General features: G+C 44.7%; 1 protein-coding gene across 1 annotated transcript in view; it reads left to right on the top strand.

The window, feature by feature from the left end:
• errfi1a (ERBB receptor feedback inhibitor 1a) overlaps nt 1-13,714 on the top strand; it is a 40,160-nt gene that overhangs the window by 22,411 nt on the left and 4,035 nt on the right. Inside the window, exon 4 of the mRNA XM_035631063.2 lies at nt 1,961-2,133. Coding sequence (XP_035486956.1) covers nt 2,116-2,133 — 18 coding nt within the window. The 5' untranslated portion in view covers nt 1,961-2,115. The remainder of the gene's footprint in view (nt 1-1,960; nt 2,134-13,714) is intronic.

Raw genomic sequence — 13,714 nt, 5'->3', positions numbered from 1 at the left:
TGCCTATCAAATGGCTAACAGAGCAGGATAGGAACAGCCCGTTGATCTGGAAACAAACAGCACTTGGCCCCCACCCCTACTCGTCTGGCCCCAAGTTTAACTGTTTTGGTCACTCTCCCTCACTGTCACTCCAGACACAGACGACCCTGCCACACACAGACACTCGAGCCTCCCTTCACACCGGGTAGAGTTACTAATCAAACTATCAGCACTGAGAGTGACTATCTGATTTTGACCTTAACTGCTGGAAAGGTCTTATTTAAGACAAAGCTGTTGTGGTCAGCAGCGCTGTAAGTTACCGTCTGCTGCCGACACTAAATCCTAACAAGCACGACCCAGCATAGTTCATTTGCCGGGACAGATTTCAGTTTTATTATAATCCAGTGTCTGATCCATTCCTATTCTCTTAAATTGAGCAGAGGCAAACCTATGTAAGTGGGGGCAGTGCTTACCCCCCCCCCCCCCCCCCCCCCCCCCCCCCCCCCCCGCTGCATCTATTCAGGTCAACTACTGAGAGATGCCACTATCACTACGGCAACAAGTAAAACAAACAATGTGTGGGTTTTGTATGTGTATGAAACACTAGACTCAAAATGCTGTCAGTGGGAACAGAAGGAGGTCTGCAGCCAGTTTGGGCTGTATTCCCAACCACGTCCTGCCTCCATGAGACAGAGTGGGGGTGGGAGTTTAAAAGCTGTCAGACTTTTTAAAAATCCATGTTTACCACAATGGCGAGCTCTGTAAACACATGGGCTCGCCACAACATTATTCCAACAAGCTGTTTGCGACTGGATGCGAGGCTCACAGAGGTCTTTCCACTGAGGGGGATGGCCTGACTCTGGGATGAGCTGGCTCCGAACTGTTTAACCTCTCCCAGGCGTTTGGTAACTTCGCTGCAGGGAACAATGACAGGCCATGATAACTTTGGGATGAAAGGCAAGTCTGTTTTGCACTGGTGTTTAGATTCAAACTACTGTCTAGCATATCTATGAGAGCCTCCAGTGTTGGATGGTTTGTTCATCTGTCATAGTTTTTTTCGCATCTGGTCTAGCTGACTTATACCGGAGCTGTTGCCTGTTCTCAATTCATTATGGTGGTGAGGAACACAACTTGAGAAACTGTCATTTACAGCACACGCTCCAGGGAGGTTTTTTAGATTGTGTGTGTCACAGTGTGGCCTCCGTAGGTGTGGGCGAAGATTTCAACATATCCAATCAGAAAACACCCTTCAGGGAGCTGGTAACAACAGATTCATACGCGCCGCACGTGCGTTGTGCGCAGCTAAAAGGACGCACACCAGCTGTTCCACCTGTCGTAATCGCGGGCTTATCTCAATGTCCATAGGAGGGAGGGTTTTATCAGCTTGGCTATACAAGCTGGAGAGAAACACAGTGTACACTGAGTGACGAGGGACCAGCGAGATGAAAACAGGAAAGAAAGGCCTGGCGCTAAAACAAACAAAAACATCAGGTGTGACAAATGATCACGCTCTCGACAATGACGATAGCTCACTTGAACAAGAACTTGTAAATATCCAGGCAGTGAAGAAGATTGCACCACAGTTCACTCTTCTCTCAGATGTCATGTGTCATGTGAAGGGAGATCTGTTTCAGGAAGAAAGTTTGCCCCATTTCTTTTGAGCATTGCACAGAAATGAATTATGTAACATGGAAATAACTGATTGGAGGGTGCAGGAAGAGAGTAATAACAAGCACACAATGTGACAAACTGTGGGCTGTAAAGAGTGTGTGTATAACTACTGTTCAGAAAATATACTGTATTTCCTCACTGAGGGTCATGTGTTTTTTACATTAAAGATGATGTTGTAAATGTGGGAAGTGAAATGATTAGACGGAATAAAAGAGCTCAGTTATTCATTGCCGAAGCATGCTACACATCCTCACTGTTGTTGGAGTCACACTCGTGATAGTTTGCGTGACTATGAGTTTGCTCTCTGCAGGGTCGTATGTCATGATGTCAGCCGCCGGTGAGCGTGGCTCCAGTCGTGAAAAGCTCTTGTTCCTCCGTGATTCTGGCTCCATTCAGGCACCGCGTCCATGGAGAGGAGCCCCTGTGTAGTGATTCTGTCCCACGGCCGTGTGCCAACCAAACTGCATGACTCAAGGCTTTGTGGTAAGTGTGGGTGTCATCCTCTCCTCTGACTACTCCCTGACCCATCTTCCTCAAAATCCCTCACACACTCCTCCGCTCTATCAACTCTAACTTTCCGTGCGAATCATCGAGTCAGGATTGTGGATGCAGGTTTATCCTAAGAAATTCCTCTTGGCTTCTCGACCATGATTTGATTGAATACTTTACACTGGCTTTGGATCAACATGACACAGCTCTGTTTGCCAGCTACGCAGCCATGTCAAATGAAAAATCGGCATTGCGCCACGTGGACATGTGCCTATGCAAACATGGAAGGCCAGTAGACAGCGGGGAGTGGTGTTTGTGCTCTTATACAAGTAAGGTTTTCAGTGCAGGCAGGCAGGACGTTCCTCAGTCCTTCCAATTACAAAATCCATTCTTCTTCTATGTGTCAGGCAACCAGGGACTACGGGAAAACATCTAGTGTCACATCTGCTTCCTCTCACACAGAGTGCCAACAGCGAGTTGACATACTCCCACAACGTGCCGCCTGTGTCCCAAGCTCTGCTCTTTATCCCTTGCTGATGCTATTTGACTCAATCTTAGAGAGGTCAGCTTGTTGTAGGTGCACGTAAACTCTCAAAAACACAAACTCATCACTTTCCAGATTGCAAGATGCTTTACATACACATACATATTATTAGCTCAATTTCCCAGGGCAGCGGAGGAAGCAGAGCTGTTGTTGTCTCTTGTGGGTGCTTCCTGTCCTGGTGCAGGGCCAAGAGGAGATATCCCTGAAAGGAGCTGCTGGAGCAGGGGAGGGAAGAGCTGGGTGTGTTGGATCCCTTTCAATGAATTGCAATCTTATCTGGCCAGAGTTTGGTATGCATCCACCGGTTAGTGCTGGGCAGAGTTTGCGAGAATGTGTGATGGCCCTCCCCCCTTTCCCCCTCTCCATTACAAATATTACACAATTTGCAGAGCTACAAATACGGTAGCTGTATTTCACTGGACTTTTGATGTAGAAAACACCTTTTATCGTCTTAGCACACAGAACACGCACGCTCACTTAAATCACTGGCTGTTGGATTTGTGGATTTGTCTGGGGCTCGCAGCATCCAACACAGTGTTTCAAAGGAGCGGCTTTCAGCATTTTAATTAGCATGAACTTAATGAGAAGGTTCTGGTGGGAACACGTTGTGAGCTCTCATCAAAGAAGGATAAGCTCAAAGCACGCAGTCACTGTGCAGCAGCATTGTTTTATATAAACACTAATTTTCCGATAACATTTCATCGTGTTCTTGCGCCAAATATCTGTTTAAAAAGCATTTAAAAAGTGTTCATTTCATATAAACTTAGCTTCATGCGTAGCAGCGATCTGTTTGTCAACTCTCTTTACCCTCAAACTCTTGCATCTTGTTCACTGGTCGCCTTCTACAGCATTTTAAGATGATTGCTTCCAGTTTGATCTGTAATCTGAGCAAACATTTGAAGACCGCCTGCCTCCTCATCTGTCTCGTCTATCGCTCAGCATGTCTCTCTCTCTCATTTATGGCACCATGGTGGCCTGAGTGGGAAAAATAAAGCCATATGTGTTCGTCCATGGTGGGGGCAATGTAAACATTAGACTCAACCTTCATCCTGCCCACAGATAAGAGTTACAGAAAGTGGACATCATTAAATGATGAGCTAAAGGAACAGATGGGACTCATTGGTGGGACAGCTGAGCTGGACCTCGTCAATGACACTTGATTGGTGATTGGACGGCTGTAAATTGTTGCCTATGAACAAAGGACACACGTATTAATGTCTCCATCATCATGGACATCATGGAGAATTACCTCTGCTTTAATCTGAAGCCTGGTGCTCTAGTGTATTGTGAGTTATTCCAGGATAGTATGCCAGCATTTTAATTAAGCAGTGCTAATTATTAGGCCTGGAGTTAGTCAGGGAGAAGTGTGCTTAAGGGCCACTGTCTGATGTCTTGCATGTTTAATATTGGAAATTATGTGACAAAAACCTACTGCTTAACACCCTGCATTCATCTGTGGCAAAAAAAAATGCCAGTGTTTTCCTTTTGTAAAACTACAGAATTTGTTCATATCTCAATTCCTTTGAACTTGTCTCATGAAGGCCTGGCTCAGGTCACGTCAGATAACACACAAGGCTCTTTAACACAAGCCGAGTGTCGTGGTGTATATTAACCACTTCAAATATGCGCCCCCTATTTAAAGCAAGTCCTTCAACAAAGGCAGTCTGAGGTCAGAGGAACACACATGTGAGTGCGATATCTCCTGAAGAAGTGTAACAGGATATTCGGTATTCCTTTCCTGTGTCGCTGATGTTTCTGAACGTTTTTTTCCTTAAGATTTAGGAGAGACTCTAAATGATGGAGTAATTATGTCAGCAGACTTTACAGTAAATACAGTTTCAGAGGAAGATTTGAAGGTAGAGGGTGTTAAGTATAGACTGTTGCTCTCAAAGTGATGTTTGAAGTGCATGTCTGTCTTGTCTGTGTGTGTAAACCTGAGTTTGCTCTGGCGTCAATCTGTGCACACACTTTTGCATGAGTCAATATGACTTTTAATGTGCACGTCTGTTTATTCAACAAAGTCTGTTTTTTTACTTGTTGAGGAAGTAACAAGCATATTGTGGCCCGTGAGCTTGGTGCACACCTCCCACACTCCCCCAGGCTCCAGAGGCACTTCCAGTGTTTGGTCTGGGGCGGATCCCTGGCTGATTTACTTCCTGCCCGGGACCACAGCAGAGCGTGGAGGACCGCGTCTGCAGGGTTTACCAGAAGGTGGAAAGAAGACGAGGATAAACTATGATTTTTGTTTAATTTAAAAGACCTAACAACCATTAATTCTACCTTTCATCACCAATACGTCATACAGAAGTGTAAACTGTTGGCTGATTGAATGCACAGTAGACGGACGATGTCTGTGTTAGTTGCTATATCAGAATTAAATTGTTGCTTCACGTGAAACACAATTTGGAAATCGGGTGAATAGCAGCAATAACCCATTATTTTCCTGCAGAGCTGAGAATAATCTACTGGCTCCAGGATAATTACAGCCCTGATTTAAACTTGACTTTGAACGTTCTTTCCACTCAGAGCTAAATTTACAAAGCAGCGAAGGTGGCTCCAGTGAAACCTCTAATTTGCTCTCTGTTTTGTCTTGTGTTCAAAATTGTATAATTTGCCTTACACTGGTGACACATGCAAACATGTTTGCTTTTATATCCTGAGAAATAGCACAACCCACCTTTATACAACTACTTAGAATGTTTTACCCTTGATTTGTTGTAATTTGTATATCTTATATTCTTCTATTGGTAGTACTGTTTATTGCAGTACAGACTTTGGCATTTTACTAAACATTGCTTGTGTATTTGACAAATAAAACCTTATATCCTTGAATTTATTCAAATTTTTACCTTTAATTCATCACCTGTCTGCATTTGTTACATTGAACAGTAACATTTTGAAAAGGAACATTTCATTACATTCTTCAGTATACTGCAATGGGTTCGTGTGCCTTGAAGAAACAAATGATGTTGTGGTGGAGACGGCAGTTTAGTTATTCATCTGGCTGGGTTTGCACCATGTACCCTCAAGGCCATTGTCGTCCTCATACAATTAAAATGGATTTTGTGACAAGACCCGACTTTGCATTTCCACCCATGCACAACTCTCCCTGGAGCGCCCCATTTTGCACCTAATCGTATGCGTGTGCACAGCCCACCTGCTCGTTGGGGATGGAAAACGGGAGCTGGACCTCATCTACGTTCTCCTGAACCCATAAGCTCGCTCATTAAGAGGCTTGTGTGAGCAACGGTGCAGAGCATTTCTGTTGTGAGGAATTAATGCGGCGGCGGCTCAGCACCAGATCAGGTCTGGGTGACTCCATCAGGGGCCCTAAATCCATGTGTGAATGGAACAAAAGGTGCTCTGACAAAGCACATACTCTGCCCTGAATGAGTCAGTCCATGTCATCGAGCACTGCCACATGCACACATTCATACACATTCGCACACACCCACAAATAGGAAAACAGGACCTGTTCAGCTCTCTGACTTCAGCTCATCTGTGGACTGCATCCTTCATTGCACATGTGTTTTTCTGTCCTCGTGGTCGAGCCGGAGAGCAATGCTTTCTTAACCCTATGGCTATTGATTTATGCCCGAGTGCCCCCTTTGATGGCAGTCCTGCGGATCTCCTTGGTGAACAACATCTGAAATCTTTATCAGAGGAGCCGGGGGCCTTGGGTCCCACTGCGTGCTGCGTTTCTAATATCCCTCCAGAATGAGGCAGGGGCAGGAAATCAGGGGGGGAACAAACTCCCACAGCAATCAGTTGTTACTTAAGATTAATAGATTGCTACATTAAGTGAAGCCTTAACCCTCTCCTCCGCAGTCTGACATCAGGAACACCGGAAACCTGGGATACTCATCGGCCAAATGCCAGAAACTCCTGTTTTGGCCGTTTGAAACACGATACGTGCATTACACTGCGGGAAAACTTCACAAGACATTTTAAGTTTCAATAACGCAGCCAAAAACCAAACATCAAAATGTAGGCAAAAGATAACTGATGTTCTGTACACTCGATATTCGCTGCGAGGCCGGAAACGAGGCATATTAGGAGCCTGTGTCCATCTGTGTCAGTCAGTCCCTAGGAGCTCCAGTGGTGAAGCCCGTGAGCAGAGTTGGCCCTGAACCAGCGGCTGGAGAGAGTCGAACCAGCGTGACGTTCCCCGTCACACCACAGCTGTCGTTTTCACAGCTTCTCCCCAAACATTGGACACAAATGACTGCCTGTGTGCGCGTTTATATGTGCGACCGTGAATGTGATCTGCGGGATGTTCCCATTCTGTTTTACTGCTTCCCAGCGTTACAGTATGTTGGCCATACTAATAATTACTGACGTGACAGTCTCAGTCATTGGTTTATCTTACCAATAATTCCCCCGGTCTGTGTCTAAAGTGATCATCAGTTCACGGAGACTAAACACACCCTGTCACTCCACCCATTACTGACAGCAGGCTGTGGCTACACTTGAACCACTCACAATAACAATGTTGAGGAGTGATGCAACGATGACTCGCTGTTGCTGCTTTTGATTATATTGCGCTCCAACACAGAACATACCTGTGTGTGTGTGAGGCAATTTACACCAAAATACCTCCATTTCCCAGAAGTCTTTGAACTCGCATGGGACGTGATTAATAACTGAAGCAGCTCGGGGACTCTCAGGAGTTTGGCATGGTTAACAAGCAGAAGCACTTTAATATGGTCATATTTACATTGTAGTGAAAGATGACAGCCCGTTGCCTGGGGATTTGTGTTTTGTTTCCACGGCAGTAGCCAAGTGTGTGTGGGTCTGCCAGACGAAACCACGATCCAGCAGTAATATGCTGCGATGTGTCAGCCTGAGCTTTGGCTGTGGTGCTCACAGCTGCGCTGGCTGGACGCAGCACTCGTTTTCAGTGTGGACTGTGAGCGCAAGACATTTTCATTTCATGTTGAAATGTAAAGTTTGTTCTTTCAACTTTCAGGCTACTGTTGATTCTCTCCATAGACATTTGGGCAGTGATTTGCATTCTTCACTCATGTAAAATGAAATTATATGTTCAGCTCCTTTCCAGGAAAGAAGTTACATACTGATAACAATTTATGGAAATATAAAAACATGTCAGTCAAAATTGGTTCTCCCCATTTCTGGAAAAAAACAATACTCTTACTTTCTCAGCTCTGTAGATATTTATGAACTTTTGGTGTATCATTTCAGCCTTGACCCACATACAAGAGAGGAGAATGCATACAGAAGGAACAACAGAACAAGAACAGAGTGGTCCACACGAAACGAGACCAAACCAAAGCTTACTCAGTAATATATTTGTTCGATCTGAACACAACCATGTAAAAAAACAACATGTTTTACATGACTATTTCTTTGAGTCCAGGCAACTAACTGTGACTTCAGAAGTCCCTGTGCGCAGCCATGAAATAGTCCAACACATACTAAATCCCCTATAACACTGCAATACCCCACCTACCCTCAATTCTTTAAGCTAAGCTAAGCTAACAGACTGCTGGTAGTATTCATATTTACAATCCAGCCATGAAGATTTAAAGAAACAAAAAATCTGCAATTTGAGCTTGACGATTCGTACCGTTACAAAAAGCTAAAACTGTCATCGCATCATCCACTTACTTGGTTTTTCCAGGACTTTCAGCCAACGCTTATTGCAGCAGATGGAGATTGATGCAAGACAACAGAGAGATCGTTCCGATCCTATATCCACCTGTTATGACCAACTAAACCATCTATATGACACCTGAGCAAACTCCACCCGCCGATGATGGCCATGGGATATGGCTAAAAGCTCTGGAAAGAGCAAGAAAGAGAAATCCGTGATAAGATTTCATTATATAAGGTGATTATATTCAACAAGCACTAGAAAGACACAAAACAAAATTATTTTTTTCAATGGTTAGATTTCAGCAAATCAAGGCTCCATTTACCTCTGCTGTACGAGACTTTACAAATTTTCAAAATCTCTGCCGATAAAAATATCTGTACTTCTGTAATGTGGGTATTTTTCATCTTGGGTCTTGTACATCTTTTTTTCACTTTTTTTTACAACTTAGAAGTTACTAGTTTAATCCAGCCCTTTGTTGAGGAGAGAAACAAAAAAGTAAACAGAGCAAATACTAACAAGTGTAACACCCATTCACTGCAGTCTTCCACAGGCTGACGTCACCTTACAACACTAAAACCTTTTGCTGCAATGTTTATATCAGTGTGAACTTTGGACGCAGGCCGAATATGCTTGTAATTTAATTACCTCAGCAGGCAGGGGCAATGAATGCTGTGACCTCCATAGGGAATGAATCATTTACACTGATGATACAGTACCTTTTTTTTTTTTCTCCTCAACTTAACTCCACCTGTCCTGTCAGCGAACACAGCAATCAGCTGAGAGAGTGTAGCGTCACGTCGTTATTATACCATTGTGCTGCGAGTGTGAGCCACAGAGGGAATTTCCTTTTTGCTCCAAGTGCAGCGGAAAGGAAAACGAGCCAAAGGTGTCACTTTAAATTTTTTTTGGGGGGGGGGGGGGCTGGATGTGGTGAACAAATATCACTATGAGTCATGATACAGAACCAAAGAAAAGGCAAAGATATTTCCCGGGAAGGATATCCTCCTTCTTTCATCTGTCATCTCAAATTCTCATCAGAGCTGCCTCTGGCTGTGGGTGCTTATCGCCCTCCCTGGCTAACTTTATATGGAGCTTCCTGTGAGTGATGACATCACAATGCCGCTCACAGGCAGACAGGGGAGGGGAGACAGTTTGGACATGAAGCCTCCTGAATGTGAGAGCGCTTGGTGGAACATGGAAAGAGTTTTCAGAACACCAAAGCAGGAAACCTAACAAACGTTGAAGATTAAACTGATTATTATTATTATTATTTGACAATACAATATAACAAGCAAATAACACTACATAAAAAAACACCATAAAAACAATCGACATCTATGAGGGACAACTAAATCAGACCACGGTGCAGCACAACACAAAGGCAACACATGCAAGGATTTCAGATGAGTGTATCTGGCACCGTGCGTCAAACAATACCAGAGCTTGTCACTTTGCAAATAACTTTTGTTGCAGTAACTGTGAATTTCGCTGTGGAAAATGTTTACCCCTTCCACAACTGGCCAGAAGGAATCCCAAAAATGTTCCTGTGAAAATTATGAAGGGGGATTAGCGAGAGCCTGGTCCATGCAGGGGCCAAATATGTAATGATAAGCCCTTTGGGTTTTGGGGGGGCCTGTGCCCGAGCTGTAAAGGATTTACGAACTCGGGCACAAGAGCCCTCTGTTCTCACTCGGTACTCAGCACTGTCCTCTGCTCTCTGCCACTATTGATTCAACGCACGAGTTGTTTGTAGTTATTGTGTGGTGGTGTTTGGCCAGTGTGCATGTCAGTGCTGGGTTTGCTTAGCGCAGTGGGGTTATAGGTGAAATAGTTAATGCAACACTAGTTAAGGTCTAAGTGGGCTAAGTGACTGGAAACAGAAGGTGTGGGGGACTGCATGTCCCAGATTATCCCAAAGTGCGATTAAAAAAAAGGGTGTATTAAACCTGTGGCCTTTAATAAGTTACTTTATGTTTAAGTGAACATTGTGTCAGGTATAAGCAAAGATCAGGCCACAGCATGATGATTTGATAAGCACAAAGCTAAACATTCTGGGCTCCGTTCGGTCGGCAGCAGAACACTGTGCAGATAAGAGAGGCTCTTGACTGTGAAACTTCGCCTGCTGTCTGAATTATCTACCTCTCTGGAGCCATCTCCATTACTGCCCTTACTGACTCCCTGCAGATTTGACTCATCCAGTTCACTTTTGACTGCAGCATGCACACAGGAGACACACACTAAACTTGCAGGATCTTTTTTTTTTTCACTGCAAGGAACTGCTTTTTCTTTCTTTAAAAAAATCTGATCCGGGAGCACTGCATTTAGCAGTCTCCTTTGGAGCTGCGACACTTAATCGATAAGTACATTAATCGACAACTATTTTGATAATCGATTAATCGGTTCAAGTAGTTTTTCTGAAAAAAAAGACAAGATTCTCTGATTTCAGCTTCTTAAATGTGAATATTTTCAGTAAACTAAATATCCTTGTTGGTCATCTCTGGGTTTGGGAAAACACGGTTGACATTTTCTTTAAACCATTTTATGGACCAAACAACTAATCGATTAACCAACAGAAAATAATCGACAGATGAATCTGTTATGAAAGTTATCGTTATTTGCAGCCCTAGTCTCCTCGAGCTGTTCATTTGAATAACTGGCTGCTCTGCTGACCCCCACACTGGCACAGTTTGTCCGCTGAGCGCATGCTTGTGCATGGGGTTGAAAGGTATAGTGAGAAAAAAACGGAAGCCCTGCAAAACTTCGATCACATTGAGTTCGACTTATATCGGCCCCCTCTTGTGTGATTCTGCCGATTCCAAGTCTGTCCCGGTAACCGAAGAGAGACACTGGCGCAAACGCGTGCCTGCGCCTTTAAGGGGCAAGTGCGCGGGGGCGGAGCCACAGCGCGCCTGCAGCGCGCCGAAGCCTATAAGTGCACCGCTCACTACAATGCGAGACTTATCTCAAAAGTGTCACACGCAGCAGCCGCAGCGTCAACAATTCGCTGGCGTCCCCCCTCGTTCCTGATGCGATAGGAAGCAGAAGATCCCGAGAGGCTCGAAGCGACACCACCACCACCAGGCTCAGAAGAAACCGAGGAGCTGTGTTTACCAAAGAGGAGCGCATGGTGGTGGTCAGCCGGCGGGGGAGAGTGGACGAGTCAAAGAGGTGAGTTCGGAGAAGTCATGTGAAATGCGTGGACCCACGTCTCGCCTGCCCATTGTTGTGTATGTCGGTGCCAGCACGACAGATTGATGCAACTTCAGGTCCCTTTTCAAGATTGTTTGAATGTCTTTTCGTCTTTTGCCTTCATTGCTTTGGACGGATAGAGCAGGTCACTTGAGATGACGAGTTAGGAATAATATGATAATAACAGAATAATGAAGATGGATTCTAACAGTTGCCAAGTGTAGATCTGACATGAATCAATTTAAAACTGAGATTTTTTTTCTTCTTTTTTTAAACCTGTAACATACCTAATTTGGTTTGTCGATTTGGAAACGATAAACCGGTGTGTTTTATTTTTATTCTATTATCTATTTGTGTCCTGTCCGCCAGAACAAGAGGGAAAATGTTAAATTCACTCTCTGTATCATCATTGGCTGGCCTTGCCAGGTAGCTGGCTTATGTGTTGTGGTGTGAGTCACCTGCCTGCTAGAGGGCCTTTAACCATTACATTATCTCAATCCGGTAAAGTGAGGGGGTGTGCGCGCTGTTTGCTTGCTGCACAGGTAGAGCGGGTATGGTTGCTCGGAAACCGCTGCAGGGGTGTCATGAGCGGGGTGTGAACTCCTCTCTCAAGGCCTGTGTGTGTGTGTGTGTGTGTGTGTGTGTGTGTGTGTGTGTGTGTGTGTGTGTGTGTGTCTGTGTGTGTCTGTGTGTGTCTGTGTGTGTCTGTGTGTGTGTCTACTACACCATCACAATCCTCCTATCTGCTGATGTTTTTACATCACTGCTCACCCGAGCAGACTTCCACATTTCCCTAGCACCCCATGTGTTATCTGCACACACAGATTGAGCTTGTCCATTTCCATTTTTATCCAAGGCCCATATATATATATATATATATATATATATATATATATATATGTGTGTGTGTGTGTGTGTGTGTGTGTGTGTGTGTGTGTGTGTGTGTGTGTGTGTGTGTGTGTGTGTGTGTGTGTAAATGTCGTTTTTTTTTTTTTAATGAGCCTACTTCCCCCTGAATAGGGTTTAATGCCCTGCACGACTACACGTCATTTGTTTAATCCTGTTGCCTGTAAATGCTCCTATGGATAACTGCCTGGATGAACCGTCTTTGCACCTGTTGCGAGAGGAAGCGCAGGCCCCTGGGGATTCATTATCGAGGATCATGTTGCTTCCCGTCCCCGCCGAACCGAATCGACGGCCCTGGGTGGGGGGGGGGGGTGTATGGCATGCCTTGTTGGGCAGTTTGGCTCTGGCTGATGCCCCCGAGCTTCTTGTTGTTTTAGAGCTTTGTTTCTCGCCAGCTGTCAGGGGGCAGCACATAAATATGGCTCACAGGAGACCAGGAATGAGGGGGCCGTGTTCCACTCAGTCATCACTCCCACATTATTAGGAAGACAGCGTGTGTGTGTGTGTGTGTGTGTGTGTGTGTGTGTGTGTGTGTGTGTGTGTGTGTGTGTGTGTGTGTGTGTGTGTGTGTGTGTGTGTGTGTGTGTGTGTGTGTGTGTGTGTGTGTGTGTGTGTGTGTGTGTGTGTGTGTGTGTGTGTGTGTGTGTGTGTGTGTGCACACCTCATTTGTGGTCTCCAGCGGAGATAACCACTGGGGTTATGGATGCACCTGTTTCCCTGCATTCTGAAAAACAGGATTAATGGTGTTAAGACTACCGCTTGCCCACTGAAGTCATGAGATTTGCTTCAGCAATGCGCGACTGGTGTGACAGTGAACTCAGACATAGAGTGCAACAAAGGCACCTGTAGTTACCCATCATATCACACACTGTTTACTTAAACATTACATTGTCTGACTTTCCAAACCCAAATTCTGCAGAGACTGTGACACACTGTACAGGTTAAACCAAAAGTGAGGCATGAGAAAGAAAGAGCTTGCCTCCAGTGCATCGCCATGCTTCCTCCTCTCTGAATATTGTATACACTGAGTTCTTGCAACATAGGGTATATATCTCTAGGAACCGCTGTGTGGACCACGTGACATTGCAGCAGCAGAGCACAGAACATTCGAGTTTTTAAAATGAACAATAAACGTGTAAGGATTAGATGCACAGTCTGCAGTATAAATACAAATTTGTGAGCTGGCAAAGCTGATTTCACATCAACGGGGTTGAAAGTGAGTATAGAAATACCTCGGTTTGCAAAACAAAAACACAAAAAACACTTGTATTCTTTTGTGTAATATCACAAGTCAAAATTTAAGCAGTATTTACTGTGAT

Source organism: Scophthalmus maximus, chromosome 6 (assembly GCF_022379125.1).
Source record: "Scophthalmus maximus strain ysfricsl-2021 chromosome 6, ASM2237912v1, whole genome shotgun sequence".
Taxonomy (NCBI): domain Eukaryota; kingdom Metazoa; phylum Chordata; class Actinopteri; order Pleuronectiformes; family Scophthalmidae; genus Scophthalmus; species Scophthalmus maximus.
Note: the sequence above shows the minus strand (reverse complement) of the source record. Positions and strands in the feature narration are given on the sequence as shown.